The sequence below is a fragment of the Quercus lobata genome, chromosome 9, assembly GCF_001633185.2.
Source record: "Quercus lobata isolate SW786 chromosome 9, ValleyOak3.0 Primary Assembly, whole genome shotgun sequence".
Lineage (NCBI taxonomy): Eukaryota > Viridiplantae > Streptophyta > Magnoliopsida > Fagales > Fagaceae > Quercus > Quercus lobata.
Window position 1 is genome coordinate 43,157,327 of NC_044912.1, and position 26,392 is coordinate 43,183,718.

The 26,392-nt window shown below is 32.9% G+C and overlaps 2 protein-coding genes across 2 annotated transcripts; one reads left to right on the forward strand and one right to left on the reverse strand.

Moving 5' to 3' along the window:
• Window positions 1-14,979: 14,979 nt before the first annotated feature.
• Window positions 14,980-24,077, forward strand: LOC115960567 (glutaredoxin-C5, chloroplastic-like). The gene is made up of 5 exons (XM_031079508.1): window positions 14,980-15,377; window positions 15,558-15,631; window positions 19,386-19,460; window positions 22,859-22,885; window positions 23,588-24,077. Exons 1-5 carry the CDS (start codon window positions 15,109-15,111, stop codon window positions 23,662-23,664), a joined length of 522 nt encoding a protein of 173 aa, XP_030935368.1. The 5' UTR covers window positions 14,980-15,108; the 3' UTR covers window positions 23,665-24,077.
• Window positions 24,078-24,428: 351 nt separating this feature from the next.
• LOC115960564 (probable glutathione S-transferase) lies at window positions 24,429-25,952 on the reverse strand. The gene is made up of 2 exons (XM_031079506.1): window positions 25,541-25,952; window positions 24,429-25,080 (listed from the first exon to the last, which is right to left on the reverse strand). Exons 1-2 carry the CDS (start codon window positions 25,847-25,849, stop codon window positions 24,634-24,636), a joined length of 756 nt encoding a protein of 251 aa, XP_030935366.1. The 5' UTR covers window positions 25,850-25,952; the 3' UTR covers window positions 24,429-24,633.
• Window positions 25,953-26,392: the final 440 nt, after the last annotated feature.

Consider the following 26,392-nt stretch of genomic DNA (forward strand, 5'->3'; position numbering starts at 1 on the left):
ACTAGCACCATTTGGTGTTTCCAACGAAGATATTTAGGGCCAAATTCCTCCATCCCCCCAATTATTGATTTATCAGGAAAAAAAAAAGCATTTGGTGACTCTATTTATGAAATAGGTTAAATGTTAGTCTTTCAAGACTTCTTTTTTTTTTTTTTTTTTGATATAATAGATAGATGTCTTTCTAGAATTCTAGTTTTTCTCGAATCATAATAGTTGCAAATATATGTGTTTGTTTGGATGTAATACAATTGCCAAGCTTGTCTGACGACTCTGACCATCTTAAATAATAATATTATATATCTATATATCTATATATATATATTGATGAAATAATATATGCTTGTTGAATGTCTATTGTCTATTACATTACATAATATATTATAATATAAGATATAATAGTATTTTTTATTATAAGTTCTGTATTTAGATTCGGAAATGAAGGTTTGAGTTTTGAGTAATTAGCTTAGAATTTATGTATTTATATATTATATTTAATAATAATTGGAGGTTTTGTTTGGTATTGGGTATGTAAATATGGTAGTTTACACATGGTTATGCTACTAAAAACCAGGTCTACAAGTTATATAACTAGTTTATAAAATTAACTGGTTATACAACATCTTTATTAAGACGTGTTGTACCCGTTTTTAGTTTTTTTAAGTTTTAAAAAAAATGTTCAAGCTGTGGGGTTAGCAATATATTGTAACTTTCTCAAATTTTTATTTATTTTTTTATAATCACATTTCAATTGGCTACTTGGATTGTTTTGGTGGGACATTTCCAGCTATATACATGCTAAAAACTATCCTAATCTGATTAGATCTATCTATTCTTCTTCATCGCCATCCTTCCCCTTTTTGTGGAAGAGAGAGAGAGAGACAGAGACAGAGAGTTTTTTGACATTCTGTTTTAATATATAACAAGTATTTAGTTAGTAATTTATGCAAATCATGAATTTTTTAAGGATAAATGTAAATCTTGATTGTATTTATTCTATACTACTATTTATAAGACTTCTCCTATTTATGATTGACTTTTCTATGGTTCAAAAATATCCTTACACCCTAACAAAATTTTAAGACAACCTAGTAAAATTATATTTTTTAACTCCACTAAAACATTACCTACAAAACATGACCACTCTCTTATTGGTTTTCAAATTGCAATTAGTTTATTAAAAAAAAAAGGGGGGGATAAGGATAAGTATTTTAAAAAAAAAAAATTTTGAGTAGTTTTATTTTAATTTATTTTTTAAATTGGAGGGGTTTTATTTTTGGATAAAAAGGAAAACAAAAGTCTAAATTTTAGGGGAAAAAAAATAGAATCAAGGGGTAAATGTACTTTTGGTCCCTACGTTTTTGGGGTCATTTCTATTTTGGTCCTTACATTTCTATTTTATCATTTTTAGTCTCTAAAACTAAAAACGCGTTTTATTTTGGTCCTTACCGTCACTCACTTAACAAAAATATCCTACGTGGCAAACAGAGTGCACTATTGCCACAGTAAATGCTGACATGTCCATTAAAATAATATTAAAAAATACTACATCAGCATCCATATCAACATCTAACTTAAAAAAATAAATTTATCAATTTTAAAAATTAAAAAAATTATAAAAAACAAAAAAACATAATTAAAAAAATGGTGGAGTTTAGATCTGTTATGTTTGTGCTTAGTTTCTTTTTCTTCTTCTTCCCCAAATATTTCTCTCAGTTTCTCTGTCTCCAATTCTTTCTTTTGTCTTCTTTCTCCCTCTTTCTTGGTGCTTAGCCTTCTTGAAATCTTTAAGCAAGTTCCTCCATTTCTCTCGTCTTTGATGAAATCTACTCCCACAAGTGCTTGTTTGACTCAGGCTTAGACCCACATCTCTTAGCTCTTGTCTTGGACCCACATCTTGGCTCGCCTTGACTTCGACTTCGACTTCGTTGTCGCTGCCACTGTAATTACCAAGAATCATTTGCTAGTGCTAGTGGTGAGAGTGGGAGTGAGTGTGAGGGTGAGGTTAGGAAGCATGGTGAGGTGGCAGGTTGCCGCCTCTGGCGCCATCATATGGGTTTCTAGTTAGATCTGAAACCCCTCTCCCTCCTCACTTTCTCATCTCTCTCTCTCTCTTTATCTAGGTTGAATTTGCTGCATTTGTTTTGGATTTTTGATAAATTTGAAAATGGATAATATGGGTTTGTGAAAGGAAATTTTTGGGTTTGTGATAGAGAATTTGTTGGGTTTGTGTATAAGGGGATTAGTTGGGTTTGTGAAAAATGTTTAGATCTTAGGATTGACATAAAAAATTTGGTTGGTTGTCAACTCTAGAATTTTTTTTTGTGAAACTGAAAATTTTGTTTGGTTGCCAAGAAAATGGATAAGAGTATCTTAATTTTCCTCAAAACCAATCAGAGTTCAAGGATGGAGTTCTTCACTACCTTGAGTCCATTGATTGCTGGGGTTTGTGTGTGTTTTTGTGTTTATGTTTATGTGTTTGGTTGACAAGAAATGACAAGAAAATGCTAGAAATTTTGGGTGTGTGTTGTTATATTTAAAATCTGTGTTTCTATTTATTGTGTTCTTGTTGAAGATGAATCTAGATCTAAATTTTTATGTATTTTTTGAATTTTAATTCTGCTGGTTTTTTTTTTTTTTTTTTGGGGGTTAAAAATTGATAAATTAATTTTTTTTTTTTTTAAATTAGATGCTGATGTGGTATTTTTAATATTATTCTATTTGCCACATTAGCATCAATAGTGCATTCCGTTTGCCACGTAAGATATTTCTGTTAAGTGAGTGATGGTAAGGACCAAAATGGAATGTGTTTTTCATTTTAAGGACTAAAAGTGGTAAAATATAAATGTAGGAATCAAAATAGAAATGACCCCAAAATATAGGGAACAAGTTTATTTACGCCAAGAATCAACATGGAGGTGTTTTATTTGGATAAAAAAAGGAATAAAGAAAGCTAAATTTTAGGAAAACTAAGATGAACTTTTTTTTTTTTTAGAAAGAAAAATCTAAGATGAACTTGAGGGAAAAGAAACCTAAATTTTAGGAGTTCATTTTTTTGAATTCAAAACGATTTGTTATTTGACATTGTTGATCTTATCTCTAAGGAGAAGTCACTATTTATTAATAAGGGTATTTTTTGAATCACATAAAAGTCCAGTTCAATAAAGAGATTTTTTTGGTAATAGTGTGATGTTATTGACTCTATTTTAAAACATTTTTAAGAGAAGTTACTAGAAATTAGATAAGGCCTTTTTTTACTATAAAAAAAGTCCAATTCAAGAAGGGGAATCCTCTTATATATATATATGAGATGGTTTTAAGTTACACTTGGTGTAACTCTTATAAAATTACACATTTTTTACACCACAGATTTTTAAGAGATCTAGCAGTTAAAAAATACATCATTGAATGTTATAGCTTTCCACTTTTTTTTCTCTCTCCTTATTTATTGTTTTTCCCTTGATTAAAGGGCACTTGTCATTTTCAACAACCTACTTCTTAGATGATTCATCCTAAAAGAGAAATTAAATAGATATTTGATGATAAAATTATATTATAAGAAATAAAATTTAGGCTAAAATGCAAAACTCACCCTATAAGTTTCACAACTTTTCATTTCAGTCCTCTAAGTTTGTATTTTGTCATTTCAGTCCTCTAAGTTTCAATCCTCCTCAATTCAATCCTTCATTAACATTTCATCCATTCTTGCCATTAGTTTTGACCCTAATTTAATATTTATTTCTTAATTTAAAAAAATGTTAAAAAATCCATAAATTGAAATAGCAAACCAAAATGGCTTCAAAAAAAAAAAAAAAAAAATGCAAACTAGAAGAACATGAATACAAACCCAGCCTAACCCATCGATAACTGACTAAGAGGGAGAAAGAGAGATCAAGAGACCGAGAGGAAGAGCGAGAGATTGAGAGGGATATGAGAGACAGATCGAGGGACGGCTCTGGCCAATAGTCAGCAGCTCCAGGCTGGTATGACAGGGCAACTCATTTCCTTTTGTACACCAATATGTTGATGCCGTCGCTGCTTCTTATTCTTCAGTTCATTTACTGTAAAATAGGACATTATATAATCAATCAAAAACCACACCAAAATCACAACAAACTACCCAGCAAACTAACTCATATCACACCCAAACCAAAACCACAAATCCAACCATACCAAATACAACCAAACCAAACAGAAGTTTACAAGAAAGACAGAAGCATCTCAAACTTGACCCAACCTCACCACTGCCAACATCATACCGCCGCCAACAACCTAAGTAAGCCCTGATTATAGTGACCCATTACCTACACTGTCATACTGGCCTAGAGTCACCGAGTATTGGCTGGAGTTGAGCCGCCAAAATACCTCATCTTCCTCTCCTTCTCGATCTCCCGATCTCTCTTTCTCCCTTTCAGTCTCTCTTTCTTCCTCTTAGTTTGCTATGTTAATTTTAGGAGGGAATGTGTAGAATAACGGTGGTGAGGGAAATAATATAATAAGTTGACATGCGTTAGAAATAAAACTACAAACTAGCATCTCGAGTTTAAAAGGGTCGAGATGCTTTCTAAATATCGAGCCTCAAATACTCGAATTCCACTGGCTGATTTGGTCAGTTTTTGCTAGATAGATCTCGAGTCTTATAGACTCGAGTTCTAAAAAGCAAAACTGAGTCTCTAAGACTCGATTTTGGTACTTGAAAAACACAGAGAACGATCTAACGAAGAACAGAGAATAGAGGAAAAACTGAAGAGGAACGATGGAGCTCCGATCTGAAGAGGAACGATGTGCAGCGTTGATGATCTGATGAACGCTGGTTGAATGCTGGAGCTCCGATCTGAAGAGGACAATCTACAGTGTCAAAGAACAACGATCTGATGAACGTTGGTTGAACGCTGGAGCTCCGATCTGAAGAGGACGATTTGCAGTGTTGAAGAACAAAGAAGAACAACGCTGGGTCAGTAGAACGTGAGGAAGAAGAAAGAAAATCAGATGGTAAAACTCGAGTTTTTAAAAATTGAGTCTTAAAAAGTAGAACTCGACTCTTACAAACTCGAGTTCCACGTAGAATTTACCTCCATGTCAGTTACCACCACATGCAAATCGAGACTTAAAAACTCGAGTTTTATATTGTAAGTCGAGTTTTAGACACTCGAGATGCTAGTTTTCAATATTGTTTTGAAACGTGAGAAATAACTAAATTTTTTAATATTTATTGTTATTTAGAAAAAAAAAAATTCTTAATTTTAGTCTCCTGGTTTTTTCATGGTTTGCTATTTTTTATTCCTGGATTTTTTAATTATTTTTTTTAAATTAAGAAATAAATAATAAAATAAATTTTAAATTAAGGTCAAAACTAACGGCAAGAATGGATGGAATGTTAATGGAGGCCTGAATTGAGGAGGATTGAAACTTAGAGGACTAAAATGACAAAATACAAACTTAGAGGACTGAAATGAAAAGTTGTGAAACTTAGAAGGTGAGTTTTGCATTTTAGCCTAAAATTTATACAATATGTACAATTGAGTTTAAAAGTAATCTACTGCTTTTCATTTCAACAAGAAAGAAGAACTGATTTGTGGAAAAATCGAAGGCGAAAAGCCTATTTTCGTCTCTACATTTTCACGCGATTCCCACTTTGGTCCCTAAGTTTTTTTTTTTACCGCTTTTAGTCTCTATTTAGAAAAACACGTTCTGTTTTAGTCTCTACCGTCAGTGCCCTAACGGCAAAGTCCTAGGTGGCAGACGGAACACCCTATTAGCTGACATGACACCGATGTGGCGCTGATGTGGCGATTAAGTGGCATTTTTATATGCTACGTCAGCATTTTAATTTTTTATAAAAAGCCACATCAGAAAATTTAAACCAAAAAAGAAAATAAATTAAAAATCAAAACTTAAGCTTGCCCAGAAAATCAAAACTTATGCTTTGAAACCAAACACAAAAAGAAAACACAAAACTCAAACCGGACTCCCTTAATATTTTCAAACCTTCCTCTCTCTCTTCCAAAACTCTCACAACTCTTTCTAACTCCATTGCCGGCCTCTTTGCTCATCTCCACTGCCGCCACCACTAAAACCGACAGTGGTTCATTGCCACACCACATCTGACCGACCCACTCTCACGATTCGCTCAAGTCTCTCTCCAACCACCTGTGACCGATCCACTCTCACAAATCGTTGTCTCTCTCTCCCAGATAGGCAAGTTTCTCTCTTTCATCTCTCTATCTCTCAACTCAGTGGTGTGGATCTGGGTTTGTAGGTTGTGGGTTTGTGAGTTTTGTTGATCTGGGTTTGTGGATTTGTGGTGGATTGGTGCACTGATCTATGGCGGATTTGTGGGTTCGTGGGTTTGTGAGATTTGTTGATTTGGGTTTGTGGGTTTTTGGCGGATTGGTACACTGATCTGTGGCGAATTTGTGGGTTATGATTCAAAGGCTGGGTTTGAGAGAATGGTGGGATTTGGAGGATGCTGGAGATCAGTGGGTTTCCAAGTTGGATTTGATTTTGTGTTTCAATGGATTGGTGGGTTTCCAACTTGGAGATTGGTGTTGATTTTGTGAACAAAGAGGATGCAGGTCTTTTGATTTTAATGGGTGTATGTTGGGTTAAAATTTTTGAATATGCAGATCTGTTTCTAGGTTTGATTGTTGGTGTATGTTGATTTTTGGATTTTCAATTTTGGTGGGTGTATGTTGATTTCTGGATTTTGGTTGGTGTATGTTGATTATTGTTTGATCTAAGTTCTGAATTTCGATTTGTTTGGTTACAAAGAAAGTACTGGAAAGGCAAAGAAAAGAAAAGACAAGAAACTAGGGATTAATTTACTAAAAACATGAAGAATATGAACAGTAAGAAAACGAAGAACACAAAGATGATCTTCCAACAAAATAATGAAAAGAAAAGAAAATTTTATGTTAATTATTAATTATTATTTAAATAATTAAATAATAACTAAAATTTTATTTTATTTTAAAATGCTGACGTGGCGTATAAAAATGCCACTTAATTGCCACATCAACGCCACATCGGCACCACGTCAGCTAATAGGGTGTTCCGTCTGCCACCTAGGATTTTGCCATTAGGGCACTGACGGTAGGGACTAAAATAGAACGTGTTTTTCTAAATAGGGACTAAAGGTGGTAAAAAAAAACTTAGGGACCAAAGTGGGAATCGCATGAAAATGTAGGGACGAAAATAGGCTTTTTGCCAAAATCGAAAGGTCCAACAATAGGTCTGTGTTCGTGGTTGTGATTCTTGAATAAATATGTGAAAAACAAAGCATTAAAGATAAAAACTCATATATGTTGCTGGCATTGATTGAAGATTAGACACAATTAAAGATCGAAACTCTACGTTCGTGGTTCTAGTAATATATGCTATATGCTATAAAATCTGGATACTGTATTAAACTATGAAATTCTAAACAGATTGTTTAGACCTTCAAGTTTCAAGTTACAAACAGATTAGCCCAAATCTAAGATCCCCAAGTTGCATGGGGATTTTTCGTTTTTCTTTTTTATATTGTTAAAAAGGTTGCATATATAGCCCAAATCTAAGAATTACAACCACACAAATCTTTTCTTATAAAGGGTTTTTTTTTTTTTTTTTTTTTTTTTTTTTTTTTTGAGAGAGAGATCTTATAAAGGGTTGTTGGTTTGTCCGCCATATAATAAAAAATCTTTTCAAATTATTTAATTTCTTTTTTAGGAAGAATCATTTGAAAAGTGGGTTGTTGAAAATGGCAAGTGCCCTTTAATCAAGTGAAAAACAATAAATAAGGAGAGAGACAGAAGTTGAAAGCAATAACATTTAATGAGGTTTTTTTTAACCGATAGATCTTTTTGAAATCTACCATGTAAAAAAAGTGTAACTTTACAAGAATTACACCAAGTATAACTTGAATCTAATCCTATATAAATATATATATATATATATATATATAAGAATTCCCTTTCTTAGACTAGACTTTTATGTGATTATTCAGAAATACTCCTAGACTGTTTAATAGGGACAAAACTTATGGACAATCCGGTAAATATATATGTCTAACTCTACTTAAAATACTTACAAAATAGAATACTATCCTACTAATCTATGTCTTTAAAACAAACTTATCCAAAATATTAAAAAAAAAAAAAAAAAAACTTCTCATCATTTGAAAAAAAAACTTCTCATAATTTGAAAAAAAAAAAAAACTTGAAAAATAGTTTTTTTTTTTAATTTTATTTTATCTAAACAATTTAATCTCTCTAAATGACAGCTCTAAGGTTTTTTTTGTTTTGTTTTGGTTGTGTCATAATCTAAAAATTGAAATAAATGGAAAATTATGACACAAGACCAAAAATAAAAATAAAAATATAAAAACCTCATCGCATGTGCAAAGTGCGTGTGAGGAGGCTATTGTGTGTCTATATATATATATATGAGCCATAAAAATAAATATTTGTAATTTTAGGAAAATTGTAGCTTATCAACTATTATGTATGTGTTATTCTCAAAACTTCCCCCAATCATTTGTTACAAAAATTACAACAACAAAAATTGTGAGAATTTTTAACGTTAACCACCACAAACTTTTGACAAAGAGAAGGAAGGTACTCTATGAGAAGAAAGTGGTAGATATGTCAAACAAAGAAAAAAATAAAAGCAATGGGATCAAATAATTTTTTTGGGTGGTTGCCTCAAATTTTATGATTATTTTACTGTGTGAATTTTAGTCTTTTTTCGCACATTGTTGCAATTTACTTATTTGTGTATTCATTTTGTATATATGTGATAACTTTACATGTTGAAAATTATTAATCTTTAGAAAAAAAGAAAGAAAAAAGAAGAGCCTTTGAGCATGCGCATAAGTGTATGTACTTGCATGTTTAAAGGTTAGTTATTTATAAACTATTGAAATTAGATATAATGTTTACAAGAAGTTAAATGGAAGTAACTCGTCTTTAAATTAGAAATTTATGATTTTGACAAAAAAGCAAAAATAAATTTCCAATCAATGAGGAAAGTATGGTTAAATGGTGTACAAAAGTTTTTCCTAATGGTTAGCCCAAGATCAAGATGTTGAATCCCCTCAAAAAAAAGATCATGATGTTGAACATTCCAGCGAACAGAGGAAAGAAGAAGAAAATTGATGCAAATCACGTTATGAAGAAACAAAGAGTTTTTATCGTTTTCATTTTCCTATTTGAATTAGGATTTATTTACTCTAGTACTTTGAATTAAAATCCCAATTCAACTAGGAAAAAGATTTTAATTCAAAGTACTAGAGTAAATAAATCCTAATTCAAATAGGAAAAGGAAAACGATAAAAACCGTTCCTTGGGAAATTTACTTCGGAGCTTGGTGAGTGATCATCTTAAATCATGGGATCAGCGCTTGTACCAGGCAAAATTTGCTTACAACCGTTCTGTTAATAGTAGCACTGGCTTCAGTCCCTTTGTCATTACTTATGGCTACAACCCACGCGCACCACTTGATTTGGCTCCTATCCCTGACTTGAAGCGTGTCAACGTGAAAGCTGAGGATCTAATCGCACAAATTCAAGAAATTCATATGGCTACTGCTAAGCGTTTATAGGAGACTTCTACTAAGTACAAACAAGCCGCTGACAAGAAACGTTGAGTAGTAGAATTTGAGATTGGTGATTTTGTTTGGGCAATTTTGACCAAAGATCGCTTTCATGTGGGAGAGTACAACAAACTAGCTGCTAGAAAGATTGGTCCTTTGGAGATTCTTGAGAAAATTAATCCTAATGCCTATCGGTTGAAACTTCCAAGTCATATGCGTACATCTGACGTCTTCAATGTTAAGCATCTTGTTCCATATCGAGGAGAAAATTCCAATCCATACTCCAAACTCGAGGACGAGTTTCTTCCAACCCAGGGAGGATGATGCAAATCATGTTATGAAGAAACAAAGAGTTTTTATCGTTTTCCTTTTCCTATTTGAATTAGGATTTATTTACTCTAGTACTTTGAATTAAAATCCTTTTCCTAGTTGAATTGGGATTTTAATTTTTTTTTCTTTTCCTAGTTAAATTGTTTTTTCCTTTCTCAAGTAGAAGTAGGTTTATTATTTCTTTCCCTAAAAGGAGTAGGAGAAATTCTATTTCTATAAATACTCTTTATAGAGAGGTTATTTATGTTATGTGTGTTTTTTAATAAAAGTTTGCTAGAGGGGTTTTCTCTATTATTTTGCCTATTAGCCTAGTGTTCTTGTAGAACTTAGGTTTAGTGGAAGAGTTGTAGTATTTGTGTGTTATAGATTCTTTTTCTACACGTCTATGCTGCATCAAAAATAATGGGGGAATTTGGATAAGAAGAGAAGTGATTCAAGTTAAGCAATCAAGTATATAGAGAGCCATGTTTTCCATTATGTTGTGTGATATTGATTTCAATTTTCAATTTTGTTTAAAAGAAAATGCTTGTTTCAATTTTTTATGCCAAAATTCAGTATAATAGAAAGTTATGATTTGGAATTTGATGTTATTATAATTTTTTTTTTTTTAATTTCTAAACTCACTACGGTTTCTTTATTAAAATGCTTTCAATATTTTTTCCCACCATGATTGGAAGGTATAAATTAAAAAGTTGATATCTTTTTGTAGGACTTTGGATAACATAACAGACTCCAAAATTATATCCATTGTAATTCAAAAATCAAAACCATACATATTCTTGTATTTTATATCTATAACGTGTCCAATGCAATGTGTGAGAGACCGGGAAAACTATCTCCTAATGGTGCTCTCAGAAAAGGGGTGAGGCATCGTCACCTTCCCTTTTCAGGATTATGTATGGAGTCACCACTTATTTTTTTGTTACAAAAAATAAGAAAAAAGAAAAAGAAATACACATTGTACATATTTGAATAACACAATCTCTCATTAACTTGAATGAATCACAATTTAATAAATGAAATATACATGGCTTTGTTTCCTAGATTACAATTGAGTAAAAAATTACAAAGCTTTGTTTCCTAGATTACAATCTAAAAAAGGAAAATTACAAGGCTTTATTTCCTAGATTACAATCTAAAAAATGAAAGGATAACGCACTTTCTACAAACCAAAATCTAGTTTCAGGGGCTAGGTTACAAAATGGGAAGATGTTAGGCACCCATTCTGCCCAGACGGAGTTTGGTCTTTTAGACTCTAAATGACCATTTATATACCCATTTGAATGATGCATTATAATGATATATTGAAATTCCCAAATTTAAGATTAATTCATTCTTTAAGGATTCAAAGTCTGCAATTTTATTTAAGAAGAAACACAAAAAACTTGGTGATATTCTACATTGAAGAAAACATTTTTTATTATTAAAAAAATGTTCAAATATGTATTTGATGAAAATACATATCAATTTTTTATATGCAAAAAAATTTAGATATATATTTAAAGAAAATACAGATAAGTTTTTAATGCAGAAAAATTTTCAGATCTATATTTAATGAAAATACAAATCAGTTTTGTATGCAAAAAAAATTTCAGATCTGTATTTAGTGAAAATACATATTAGTTTTTTATGCAGAAAAATTTTCAAAACATTTAATGAAAATTCAAATCTGTTTTGATTCAGAAAAAAATTTTAGATCTATATTTAATGAAAATATAGATCAGTTTTTATATGCAGAAAAATTTTAGATCTGTATTTAATGAAAATACAGATTTGTTTTTGTTGTTGTTCTTTTTTCTTTTTCTTTTTTTAATAAATGCTTTTAGTAGTTTGTTGCAGATCTTGAAATTTAAAGAAGAACTAAATCTTAAACCTAGACGTGTTAATCAACTATTAAAAAACAAATTAAACATGTGAGCATGGCCGAAAAAAATATGAACAAGATTGTATCAATCAATGAATAAAATCAAACATACATTCTTGAAAATCATGCAATGAACAAAACATATATATCAAAATCAGATAGGAAATAAACTAAAGAGTGAGATTAGAGACATACTTGCATGAATATACCATTCAATGAAAGAATAATTTAGAAATCAAAGAAGTTTAACCTCTTTGAAATCTAAAATATGTTCACTTACAGGAAAGAAATTCTTAAAGCCAAGGCTTCGAAAACGTCTTTAACACAAGGGGAGCAAGGAATTCAAAAAAAGAAGGGCCAAAAAAGGGGGTCTTGAATGTCGGGAGGCCTCCCCTATTTATAGAGGTGCTAGTTGCTTAGAAAATAATCTAGGTTTGCTTAAAAATTAAGTCCAATCATCTTAAAAAATAAGCAAAAAACGTATGAGAAAATCCTAAAAAAATATGAGATTTGGATAAGAGTAAGCTGATTTTTCAAATCATAATAAGTCTCAGTATTTTGATCATATCTTTTTACTCAAAATTCAGATTAAGCTAAAATTTTGACATCTGAAGGGAAATTCGATTCTCTACAACTTTTTCAGAAATAGCCTAGTCTGAATTTTGAGTTTCACTATGCCAAAAGTGTCTTGAAACATGAATCTGAAATTCTGCTACTTGATTAGCACATTTTTGAAGTGTTTTCCAACTCTAAAACTGTATTTGGACGAATTTTAGAGTTATTTTCATGATAAACCTCATTTTAAAGTGATAATTAGGATTTTTAAAATAATTATTTTGAATATAATTACTCCAAAAGCCTAATTATCTACTGTCAACTTATTTGTTTTAATCTCATGCAACAAATCTCACTTTAAGAAAAATATTTAACTAATCACAAAAGTTTATTTATTTAATTTTAATCATTAACCAATCAAAATTAATTTCAATTAATCACATGTGATCGGCTTCACCCCCATACAATGCATGCAGACCGTGAATATTTGATCTTGTGATATCTTTTAATCTGACAGTCCAATTTGGGAATCGGGCATACCATCACGACTGTTAGAATCTCAAGATCATTTTTATGATATTTAATGAATGATTTAATGCATGTAATGCAACTATGATTTTTGGGTATATGAAATGGTCATTTTAGCCGTCTTCCAAGAGTAAATTATGGGTGCAAAATTGAGTGTTTACACAATGGAATTGGTGACTATTTTATTTATTTTATTTCATTCTAATTTAAAATCATACATATTTCATATTTGTGCACTTTTGTTTATATGCATTTAGTTGTATATATAGGTATATACATAAATAGGTTGTTGTAATGATGTTTGAGTTTGAAAAATATTGTTTCATAAAGTTGTTAAAGTAAAAATTCAAGTTTTAGAATTTTCTAAGCGAAAATTCGAAATTCAGCATTTTCAATCGGTTGAAGCTTTGGCTCAATCGATTGAAATGGTAAGAAAATAATCTTGGAGCCTCTGGATGAATTGATTGCTATTCAATTCCTATTTGATTGATTGAAAAGAGAACTCGATTGATCAAAAGGAACTTTTGACCAATTGAAAGTCGTAAAACAGGATTTTCTACAGAATTTTCTAGTAACTGTTCTTAATGTTTGAAGAGGTATCAAGTTTGTGAACGGTTTTATGAAACATTTTAACTCCACGAAATAGTAAGTTAGAGAAAAACATAAGAAATCCCGTGATCATTCTCCAGAATTGTTATCTATAGAACTCAACATCTTGGTTGTATCCTGGAGACAAATTTAAGATAACCATTTAGCAAAAATAGTGTGGCGGGCAAATATTGTCTAAGGAAAACGATATTGTGCCTCCAAGTTATCTATTTTCTGTTTGTCTTTTGTGCTAATCTTGTTCTTTCATTATTACTTTGTGTAATATCCCAAACACATTCCACGCAATATTTTTTAAAAGTTAGATGACACTAAAGATGAATTTGAACCTAACTCTGAAAACTAAGACAAAAATTAAACAAGAAAAAAATAACCAGGATTAGAATTACAACACCTCATAAATATAGGGATGAAAAGTGCATTTTAGCCTATCAAAATTTACGTGCTTACAAATATAAAACATGATAATAATTTGAGATCATATATTTTAATCAGGTTAAAATGGCTTATGTCCGTATTAACCCACAAATAATTTCAATCAAACACAATCTATTTATTAACTAAATTGAAATGAGTCATATTTATGTTACCCAAAGATAACGTACTATGTGGGTCATATTGTATCATGCCGCTTAAAATTGTGTTCGGGTTAAAAAGTTTTTACACGATTATAAGATAGGCCATGTTGAAATTGACTGATGCAGTCAAATATCTCCATCCCCACATTCGCATATATGAATTGTTAACATTAGATTGCCCTATAGTTGAACTACTAGAAAGTACATTATGGTATTTTTATTTTTTAACGAAAATATCGGAGGTTCAAATCCCCCTTCCAAATTACCATGGTTTTTTAGTGAAATTTTGTAGTATATCTTTGTGTTAGAATCTTATTCACCCTCTTCCTTCTTATATGTTTGCTTCTAAAAAAAAATTGTTTCATTTTTTTTTTTCATTTTTTTGGGTCAAATATTCAATTATTGCAATAAATATTACTAAAAAATTTCTATCAAAAGTTATTTTGTTATGTAGCCCATTTTGACAAACTTGAGTTCCAAGTAGATGTTGATTGTTTGATGCAAACTTGAGTTACAAAAGGAATAACTTTTTTTTTGTGCAAAAACTAATAGTTGGAAAAAAAAAAAGAAAAATGAAAAAAAGAGCCCATTGTTTCAAATCTCGAATTTTCATCCTAGGCCTAAACCTTGCTAAAAGTTTGATTATTGAGTTGAATACTTTGAGTGTTGTCCAATTGTTGAATAACGATCATGTAAATTTGTGAATAAAACCTTTATTGTCTGAATGCAGACAGATAGAGCACACCCTACCATGAAGCTAATCAATGTATAGATGTTTTAGCTAGAATGAGATTGAGTGCTATGATAAGGTCAAGACATTTTGTAACAGACTTGTTAATTCTTAATCTAAGCTTAATCCCTTTCTAAAAAAAAAAAGGAATTTTCATCCCACTTGAATACGACAAACTAGAGGCAAACCATGTAAAGCCCAAACAGGAAGTAGAAAGGGAAAAGCAACAAAGAAAGTAGTACATAACAAGGAATCAAAAAGCTCCAACAGACAAAACCTTTGAAACCCAAACTCCAACAAAGCTGCAGAAGAAGAACCAAAAGCCGAAAGCAAAAAAACAACAAACAACAATGGCAGTCACATCTACTAATCTCAACCATATCGCCTCTCTCCTTGTAAATTCTCCTCTCGTACTCTCTCATCCCATCCCAAAGTACTCCTTTTGCTCTATTCCTCTCAGCGACTCTCGCGTCCTCAGAACCAACTTAAAAACCTCAAGAAGTCACAGACCCTTTTCTGTACAAGCCATGTCTGAATCCTTTGGGTCTCGCCTCGAAGAGAGCGTGAAGAAGACAGTGGCTGAGAACCCAATTGTTGTTTATTCCAAAACTTGGTGCTCGTGGGTTCAGATCTTTCTCATTTGCTATTAGTTTTTTGTTTTGTTTTGTTTTGATTTTGTAGTATTTTATGCTAATTCTTGTGTTTACGTTGTGGGTTTTGTTTGGTTTTTGGAAAACTAAAAATGGGTTATTCATCAAAACTAAAACAAAAATTAAAATGGGTTTGTGTTGAATTGAAGGTACTCTTCTGAGGTCAAAGCTTTGTTCAAAAGACTTGGTGTGCAGCCTTTAGTCATTGAATTGGACGAACTCGGTAAGAGTTTTTTCTCTTTTAAACTTAAAAAAAAGAAAAAAAAGAAAAAAGATCTTTGTTTGCATTGTTTTTGTTATGCATTTGAATATTATGGATTTAAAGTAAGTTGTTCATCTAGTTCCAGTAGGTTGTTTCCCACAGATATTGAATGTCTGTAGGGTTGATTGGTAATGATTAAAGTTTCAATAACTTATGTCTCTGTGTGTGTATTTTGTAATTGGTACGTTACAATGTGCAATGTGGGGAGGGGGGATTTGAACCTTGGATGTCTTCACCATTGGAAACACTAATTAGAAGGCTCTTGGCTAACTTAAGATAGAAAAAATCAAAAGAATAGATTTTTAATTGTGTGTTAACGTATTTTTTTATGAAAAGATGCACTTGTGTCGTAAACACCTTAATGGGTAACTTGTAGAGATCCACTGACCTTTTTAGAAACAAGTTTCTCCCTAAAATATGAGTCAACAGCCTAAGGAAGAGTCTACTGTTGGTGGTGAGCCAGGAGCCTGAACTCTTCAGGTATAGTTTCCGTACCTTTTGTTAGAAACCCTGCTTGGTTTTTTTAATGCTGGTCTGGCGGTCAACTCATACATTTGTTGTTTGGGCTAAAGGCTGCAGCAACCCATATGCAGATGCTTATGCAGCAGAATAACACTTGTATTGCCCTTATCAAAAAAAAGAAAAAAAAAGAAACCTTTTATTGCCTGTCATGCCTTGATCTAATATTGATACTGTATAGAGTTCACTTGTGACGGGGCATCTAAGATAGTAATCTATTACTGCAGATTTTTTATATCAAGAAACTTGTTGAACAAAAAAAAAAAAAAGCCTAGAACTCCTGTGGATTGATATGGAGAATAAAAGGTTGGGTGCATCTGGGAAGGTAGGTGGTGATGCTTTCACCAAGCAATGATTGCATGGCATTGCTAAAACCCCTTGATGAACTGGTTAGGGAAGCGTGCTTTGAATATTTGGAATTTGGTACCCTTGTGTATTATGTGGATTTGGAGGGAGCATAACAGACTAACAGTTGCATTTTTGAGGATCAGGAACATTTGATGGATCATCTCATAGCTTTATTTATAGGGACATTGTTTGACTAGTCATGAGCTTGGGGATTTACGTCTAATAATTCCATTCCATTTTTTCTAGATTCTCTTCTTTTTTGAACATAGCTTGTTTTATGTATTTTTTTATTTTATTTTTTGTATATATGTTTTCTTTTGCTACTTCATTCTCCTTGCATGAAGTAGCCTTGTTTAATAAAATTTTTCTTAATTATCCAAAAAAAAAAAAAAAAAATCAGGGATCTCTAACCACCTTTGCTTTACTACTTTGTCGGATTCTATCTAGTCAATCAATGTGTGCTAGCACAAATAGTTATAAAAAATCAAATTGCTTATTAGTTGAAAGCCTTAATGGGAGAGCATCTAAACTACATTAATTATTGAAGTATATGGACATCATTTGACAAGAATTGTTGATGTGAGTAGTGATTGTGCCATAACATAATCTTAGTCTGGGCAATTGCTTCTGTCTTATGCGAGAGTCCTAGCCCTCTCTCTTGGCTTAGGATTGACAGTCGCAGTGCTTGATATCTCAACTCTCAGATGATATAACTTTGCTTTTTGGGGTGTAAAGGTGGATGTGCTTATGCAGATTCATGTAGTGTTGATTTAAATCAACATGGAAAACCAACTTGATTTGTTTCAATTTTTTCTGATATAATTACAATCATAGCATTAAAAGCACCAGAGGAAAAGGATGCAACGTGGTAAACAGGAAGAATACAGACGGTGCACACAGAAGTGGATAAAAGAAGCGAAGCGCAGGGGGGAAGGAGTTACAAAGTGGGTCTGAAAATTGGGATGTAAAATCCAATAAATTTAACCTAAAAGATTAGAAAGCATGACTTAAAGGACGGATGAAGAGACCCCTAAGAGAATAAAGTTCTAAGAATGATCATTTTGATCACTCTCATTGACTTCCATATTCCTTCAAATGCTAGATTATTCCTTTTCATGTATATTGTACACATTGGACAGGACAATACCAATCTTCAATAAACTTAGGCTCTCCTCCCATCTATTTTGATCCCCCAATGAGCCTGCAATCCAAGAACTTGAATATATGACAGTTGGACAACTTTTATGCAGATTATCTTATAAGACTGATTTTGAATACATCTGTGGAGTTATATTGTAACTTTTTATTAGCCCATAAAATGGTATATTATAAAATGTTAAGGTGTGTCTAAGTGCAAGATATTTGAGGCATTTTGAATTTATGACTTGTAAGATCCTGCTTGTTCTTCAGATATCATATGTTAAGACATGTCTAGGCATTAATGTTTTGAGGCATTTTAGAGCCAGAGTCTTAAATTTCTCTATAATACTGGAAGTTCCGCATAGCATAGAAGTTTCAACTATCAAGAGTTCAATGACTTTGGCTAGCTGATGCCTGAATTTTTCTTGAAGGAGTACAATAAGATTATTCAATAAGAAGAAATCACAGAACCAGTTTCTTACCACTCATTTTTATCTTTGGAACACCGAAAAGCCTTATTCTCATCTAAAACTGAAATGTTTAACCCTTCGTTTGGATTTTTGAGAGGATGAGGGAGAAATAATAGACAAGGTAAAAAAAAAATTCTTTCCTTTGCCGCCTTCTTTCCAAAATTTAAACAAGGAGTGAGCTTTCCCAATGAAGGAAAGTTACTTTTTCTGTTTGTTCCTCTGTGTGTTTTAACCCTTTCCCTCCTTTCCCTTTCGTTTTTTAAAATAAATTTTTTTATATGTGTGTGTGTGTGTGTGTACCTAAACAGGGAGAAAAAAAAAGTCATTGTGTGCGTCTGGAAGATTGGCTGAGTTGTTTTAGTCATATGATGTTATACATAAGGACAGTGCCTTGTAGCTTAATTGGTTAGCACCTCCTAGTTTTTCCAAAGGAGATTTCTAGGGTTCAAATTCCCCTTCCCCCGCTCCCAATATTGAATTATCAAAAATGATGTTATGGCCTGATGCCATATTCAATATCATCAGGATTTTCTTCTTTCTTACTTTTTTTGGGTGATAATTGGGTTTAAATGCCTATTGATTTGGTCAGTGATTCAGTGCCCTGTGTACCATGTTGGCAATTTCTGCTGTTGTTGATGCCAGGCCAGGTACCTGGTTTCAACTTGGAATAACCAACTGATCAATTAATTCTATCGGTAACTTTCTATGGAGACGTCCAGGGATCAAATTCCCCCTCCCAATATTGAATTACCAAAAATGATGTTATACATAAGGACTGATGCCATATTCAATATCATCAGGATTTTCTTTTTTCTTACTTTTTTTGGGTTTAAATGCCTATTGATTTGGTCAGTGACTCAGTGCCCTGTATACTATGCTGGCAATTTCTGCTGTTATTGATGCCAGGAACCTGGTTTTCAATTTGTAACCACCAACTGATCAATTAATTCTATCATTAACTTTCTATGGAGATCCTATTTCTTAATTATGTTGTTTCTCATGGGATATATCAAATATTGCTGTTGGAGAATATTAGTGACTGCCATGTTTAAAATTTTCGAAGTCATTCCTTGAACAGAAATATCTAAAAGTTTGATATATATATATAGTTAGTTAGTTCTTTGCCACCTAATTGACAGTTACTATGAAAAGGGACCTTTGGTTATCCATTTCTTTTTTGTAGTGCTTATCTTTCAGTTCAATTATACTCTTACCTATTCATTTTTCCCCTCTTTCAGGTCCCCAAGGGCCACAAGTGCAGAAGGTTCTAGAGAGGCTTACTGGCCAACATACTGTACCGAATGTCTTTATTGGTCAGTTGTACTTTTGTAATGCTTAACATTTAATTCTACTACTTCTAGAATATACTTTTTCTTTTTTCTTTTTCTTTTGGTTTTTCTTCTCCTGAACAACATGGTGATTACTGCTTCAATTTATTTTTGAAAATGGATAAAAGCATACGATTGCATTGACTGTTTTAATATGCACAAATGTAGGGGTGTTTCCCATATGGAATTTGAAAAATGGTAAAAGCGTAATTTCTAATATAATAACTATGTCACTGGTGTAAATTCTTGAATTGTGCAAGTTTAACTCAAGGATTCATGTCCTATTGCTGTTGTGACTGCTTCCTGTGACTGCAAGACATGCGGCTTTATTAAACTTGTCAAGCATATCCTGAGAATATACCATTCTCATAATTGGATTTTTTGTCTTGATGAAAGACAGTAATCAGTTTTATTTCAATGAGAAAAATGTGCTGCAGAAATGCTGGGCTTCCTCCTTCCACACTACGACAGTTTTTAACTTGAGGCATGCTTAGCCAATGTGTCTGCTGTCCAATTAGGTCATTACAGTATCTACTAGCATGTACCACCCGAAACTATCGTAAGCCTTGAACCAGGTTCTCTATCTCATCTGCATTACACCCAACTTTGGAGCTCTTTAGTGTTTTCTGGTTAATTCTGTTTATCACCCCAGTCAAAACTCCTTCAAAGACAGCATTCCAGATCTTTAGTTCAGATGCAAGTTTATGGCTCTCAGTAGCACAATCATCTTGATTACTTTCTAATGTATCTGTGACTTTGGGTTCCCTTGAGCTCAAAGCTGCAATGACCTGTCCATTGTTGTTTGTTATAATTACTCCTGCCCAGCTGCTTCCAATGTTTTGAATATTGCACCATCAAAATTAATCTTTTAGAAGTCATGTTTGGGAGGTTGCAACTGCTTCTGCATGCGGTTATGGTATTGTGTCTGTCTTTGCCATGCACTGATTTGCTTGTATTTCTCATAAATTAATATTCCTAAGCTTCAATTTCAGTTTTTTGTGGTAGTATTGATGGTTTTCCATGCCATCGAGTGTTCTTCTGATGCCAAACTCTACAGGCTATTTCAAAAAATAACTCAAGAACTTTTTGGTTACTCCTGTTCAAAACATTGAGCACTAAGAACTAGAAATCTGTCTGGGACACTGACATCTGCAGCTGGAGCGCCAAATCGCTTGTAGAACTGATTCTTCAGTCATACTCATACAGCATGTGACACACAGCCCATTAGGGGGCACTTTCTGTGGGCAAGGTTCAGCTTTGTAGGCGCACCATGCAAAATTTGATTTTGTTTGGCACATTCATATTCCAATCCTGCTTCCACATCCTGTTCTTCACTCAGTTTGAAGTTTCCCCAAACCAGTTTACTTATTTACTAAAGCATATGCACTCTTAACTGTAAAAATGATGCCATCTTTTGTGTAGGGTCACATCATCCTATCCTCAGATCTTTGCCCACTTAGAGGAATTCTTTGGATCACCTGACTTTGGTTGGAATACTTAACAGAGAAAATTCTATCCCCCACCACTTGGTGTGGTCAAAGAGATCGCTTACCTCACATCTGGTGACAACATGATTTGAGTTGAAGATTCCATGAACGTGTAAGGCTTTGGCTGCCAATGGTCACTCCAAATCTTCACTTTCTCCCTGTCATCAATCCTCCACCTTACCTGAGATAAGATCGCTTTCACACCCCAGATAGTCCTTGATGCATTTCCTATTTTCGCTCTAAGGATTAGTTATGGAAGTACCTTGCTCTAAAGGCCTTATGAAATTAGCTTTGTTTGACCTGTGTGAGTCTCCACCTTTGTTTTGCAAGCTTAGCTTGATTGAACTGTTGTATATCTCTGAAGACTTAGGGCGCACATTCTGTCCCAACTTCATAACTGGGATTTAGTAGTCATGATTTGTGTTTTTAAAATTTTTCTTAATGCATGTATTCATTTTAGATGCATCTGTTGTTCCAAATCTTACGTCCAGTAAGTTTAACTCAAATTGAAATTTGGACCTTGAAAATTTAGCTTTATGTGTACTGATTTGTTGGATCCATTTGGTAAAGGGGATGCTTCCAGAACCTGTCAGGATGCAGCCTAGTGGTTGGACTCTTGGGATGAGCTGTAAACCCAAACATCTTGGGTTTGAGTCCCCACTAGGAGAACGGTTCTGGCAGGTAGGGTCATGTATCCGCGGTTTACTCCTCAGGGTTGTGTCAAAGGGCCCTACCTTGATGAGTTTCCATGCCATAAAAAAGGGGGATGCTGCTAGAGTGAAACACACTGGACAGCAATATTTTAGACTGCTGTCCAGTCAAAGCAGGATCTGGAAGTGTATATACTATGTGGACACTCAAATAGTCTCACTTGATTGTCTCTGAAATTTAAAACATAGAAAAGATATGTGCTCTCCAAATAACAACCAACAGAGGACAGACTTAGTAGCTAGTACCATTGAATATTTGGCTGTGTTAAGACTCTTTTTAGGGTTTGTTGGAAGCAAACTCAAACGTAGTTGCAATTTGGTTTGCTAGGAATAAGTTGAATCAGTTCACAGTTGGACAGCTAATGTATGAGGGGTTCAGGCTTCTATAACTTGCCAAATTCTAAAAGAAACTGGGAATTGAAGTTTATTTATCCCTAGTAAAATGGTTCAACATTTGAGTGCATAATGAATTTAATATTTCAAAAAATAAAAATAAAAATAAAAATGAAAATGAAAATGAAAATGAATCTTAATCTATGTTACGATATATGGGGTCATCTGATTTAGAAGATCATAAAAAAAATCTGTTGACCATGAATGTAAGGCCATGGATATTGTTCTGTCTTAACTATTAAGTATTATAATTATTGAATATTACATTTTTTGTTTTTAGATGATGCTTTTTCGTTCAGAATATTTGGCAAATTATCCATTGCAAGATATTTATCTCAGTTTTCCCTTCAAATTATGTCCATTGTTGTGATCTTACAAGTCAATACAAGATGAGCTATGACTTTCTTCTGATGGCCTTTGTTCATAAATAAAGAATGCAATGATGATTACCCCTTTGTTTTTGATCCCTTGTCTAGTAACAGTATCATTGAAGATATGACATCAATCATGACAATTTCCAATTTAAAAATGATGCCAGAAAAAATATTTTAACAATGTGAAAGCATCAGTTGACAACGTAAGACCTGATGTTGTTTATGTATGTTTCTTTTCAAACTAGTAACTATTCATTTGATGATGGGAAAATTATCAGAGCCATTTAGAAAAGATATGATTTAATGTTGGTTTTGAAGCAATAATTAGTTTTTCTTATGCTGTATTTTCTATAATGGATATATTTGGATATTGATATTATTGAAAATAGATACTTATTCTTATTGTTATCCATGACCAGGGGGCAATCATATTGGCGGGTGTACAGGTACAGGTTTTCTTCCATCATCTTTTACCCATTGGTATATGTAGTCGAGTGTTGTCTCTCCTCCTTTGTAGGGGGGGAAGTAAGGGGTTCAAAACCTTGTTTTTTACCCATTGGTTTAGGTAACAGTGTATGGTCATTAAAAGGAAAAGGAAGAAGGAAAATACATTCTTCTTGCTTGTCTTTTATACAATAAACATAGAGGTAAACATATCTATGACAGTTAATATTATAACAGTCACCTTTTCTCCCCTTAGCTTTTTCTATATTGTTCCTGAAATTCTTCTTTTATCTTCGATAAATTCATGGATATAGTGGTCACCCAAATTAAAATTTTCATTTATTTACTTCCTAGTGATTCCCAAATTCTTGGCCTGCAACTGCTTATGCATCAATCTATTTCATGTTGACCACATTTCTAATATTTCTGGCATTACATTTTGGCACCAACAATAATCTATGTTTGTCATTCTAATGACTGCCACAGATATGGATTACACTAGTTAAAAGAATTCTCTTGGGGGTTGTTTTCTTCTTTTTTTGGGAGAGAGAGAGAGAGAGAGGGGGGGGGGGGGTCGCGTGAGGTTTACATGTATATTTCTTACATAAAAGACAAATATGAAGAATGTCATCTCCTCTTTCTTCTTCTTCTCCTTCTTTCTTTTATTTTGTTTTTTTATACGTTTGTTGCTTATTATAATGCAGACACAGTGAAGCTGTACCGAAAAGGTGAACTCGAACCTTTGCTATTAGAAGCTAATACTAAGAATACAGAGAGCTAGTCCCTCGGACATGTAGTCATTCAAAGAATCTGTTCTTCATGCCAACCTGGGATTTCACAAGAAAACATATCACATTTCTGTCTCTGCAAATATCATGCATTAGATTTACAGTGAACCTTCTTAGCTAGTAAATTCGTATAAAATCCTTAAGTTCTGGCAGTTGCTGAAGGGTATGCGCATCTAAATGCTGAGGGTACCTGTGGGTGTGGTCGGAACTGTACATTTATTTGAATGTAACTTTATTATTACCCCTCCACCACCCCCCCCCCCCCCCCTCACTCTTTTTTTTCTTATTTCGGTTGCATTGTAATTTAATTTCTTATTTTTGGTTTTTAAGTTACGTTCCATGTTTTGGAAGAAGTACCAAATAGTTTAATGAGGAAATACTGTCCTGAGATTTCGGAAGTGAGAAATAACTTGGGGCCATGAAATTGCTGTGCTTCTTATGGATTCACTGATATCCATATATCTAAAGATGGATGAATAATTGTAAGGGTATAAAGAGAATGGTCTGAAAAAAAAAATCTTGTGATTTTTAGGAACTGATTACTCTGAACTAAGTTACTAAAGATGGATAAATTTTCAATGGCAACCTGAGATCATTTCTGCTACTTCAATGTGCTAGGAAACTTGGAACCTGTATTGGAAATGACAAAATATGAGATTTATGTTTTAAGTTACTAGATTATTTAGGAAAAAGGGGTGAAATTTATGAACTGCAAATTGAAATTGAAAACACCCCACAATTTTTGTTTTACAACAAAAAAAAAGAAGGAAAAATCAATTTATTTGGCTCTCATATTTTATCTAGAAATTGGTCTCGTAGTCATCACTCGCCATTTTTTAGTGAGAATAAGAAAAAAAAAAAAAAAAACTACATAATAGCAAACCTCTACATGTACAGCAGAACTGTACATCTAGTAAAATGCCAGTCACAGTGCCCTGTCTTTTGCACTCAGCCATGCAAACTTATTTGTAGAAAAACAAAACTTGAGAATTAGATTCAGGGAATGAGAGAACACAAGCTATTGAATTACAAACCAAGCTGATTGATGTATATGATGCTGCTGAGGAGAGCAAGAATTCTCTTGTTCCCTTGAAATATGTTGACAGTGCATTGCGATCAGGAAGGCTCTCTTTAACCACTGGAATTTCGTTGAAGTTTTTGATCCATGCCTGTAAACGAGGGAAGCTATTGTCTTCCAACACTTTGACCCCAGCTGCTTGTTCCAGAAATTCCAGAAAGCAAGCTATCCACCCAAAAGCTATGTCGACCAATCCTATTTTATTGCCACCAAAATACTTCTTCTCTCCAAGACCATGCTCTTCTAGGATTCTCAGAAGTTCTTGCACTTCTTTTGTGGCTTTCACTTGTTCTTCTCCACAAGTTACATAGAAGCTTAAAAAGATTTTAATCTAATTCAAAAGCATCAAGTTAAAAAGGTAACACTCCATCTTATCTGGGTTTGGAAAAAAATTTCTTTGTTGTTCAGACTTTTTTTGTGTGCGCAAAGACAATCACCTTTTATGATTTTCTCCTTTTCTGCATCTTTAGTCAAATGACATTTGAAAGAAATACTTTTGAAACTTACAAATGTATAAAAGAAAGTAAGATTTGTAGTGGAGGAATGCTAAGAACACAATATTTTTAACAAACAAGTTGCTGGTATGACATATTGTGATTGGAACATCACTTTCATTTTAATTTATCATTTGACATCACTTTTATTATGCATTAGTCACTACAAAACATGTTAATAATTGCAAAAATTTATATCATAGACTTATTGTTTGTAGCCCAAAACCAATAAAGAAGAAAAGAAGTTATTGTTGTGATTTTATGCAAGTTAATCTGAATTATTTGTAGTAGAATTACCTTGTCTTCTCCAAACTTAGTCCAGAACCGAGCCACAGCTCTCTCATGAGGATCATCTGGAAGCAAGGGGTTCTGTGGCCACTTCTCTTCAAGGTATTCGAGAATAACAGTAGATTCCGGGATGGGTTTTCCACCATGAAGAAGCACAGGAACCTTCTTATGCACTGGATTGTACTTCAAAAGCAATTCAGTCTTGTTAAATATATCCTCTTCTAAATATTCATATTTGATACCCTTGAGTTTCAGAGCCCATATAACTCTGTAAACATAAGGACTAGGCCAAAATCCTATTAGCTTTACTTCTTCCATTCTTACTCAGATTTTCTTTCTTCCTGCCCGAGTGAATTCATATATAACTAGTCAAATTGATTCCCTGGCTTTATCTACAAGCTTATGGTTGGTCAATTAGAATAAGTATTTGTTTATTCATCAAAATAATAATAAAAAAATGGTGGGTTGGACCGTTAGGTAAGGGCGGCTAACTATTAGTGCTAGACTAAATTTCTGAACACATATAGGGTCTTAATTTAAAATTGAGGGTACTACTATCCTAGAAAATATGTTCAAACTTAAATAGTGGGTTGGACCGTTAGATGCTTCCTGAAACCTTCTCCACCAAATGATTCCGTAATTTTTATTTTATCTATTTATTTTTGAGAATCAAGATGATTGCTGTACTGTTATAAAAGAATTTATCATTCCTCATTAAATAATTCTTTTGGGGCATTTCACCCTAAATAATTCTTTAGCAAGTAACAGACTAACAATTGTTTTTCTTAAGTTTCAATATATTATAAAAGATTGAATTACAATTTATATCATTAAAATTTAGGAAAATTTTGATTTTATTCC

Coding starts and splice junctions, on each gene's coding strand:
- LOC115960567 (XM_031079508.1), top strand. CDS start 15,109: ATGGCAGTCACATCTACTAATCTCAACCATATCGCCTCTCTCCTTGTA. Junction 15,378..15,557: donor TATTCCAAAACTTGGTGCTC/GTGGGTTCAGAT, acceptor GTTGAATTGAAG/GTACTCTTCTGAGGTCAAAG. Junction 15,632..19,385: donor CATTGAATTGGACGAACTCG/GTAAGAGTTTTT, acceptor CCCCTCTTTCAG/GTCCCCAAGGGCCACAAGTG.
- LOC115960564 (XM_031079506.1), bottom strand. CDS start 25,849: ATGGAAGAAGTAAAGCTAATAGGATTTTGGCCTAGTCCTTATGTTTAC. Junction 25,081..25,540: donor CTAAGTTTGGAGAAGACAAG/GTAATTCTACTA, acceptor CTTTTGAATTAG/ATTAAAATCTTTTTAAGCTT.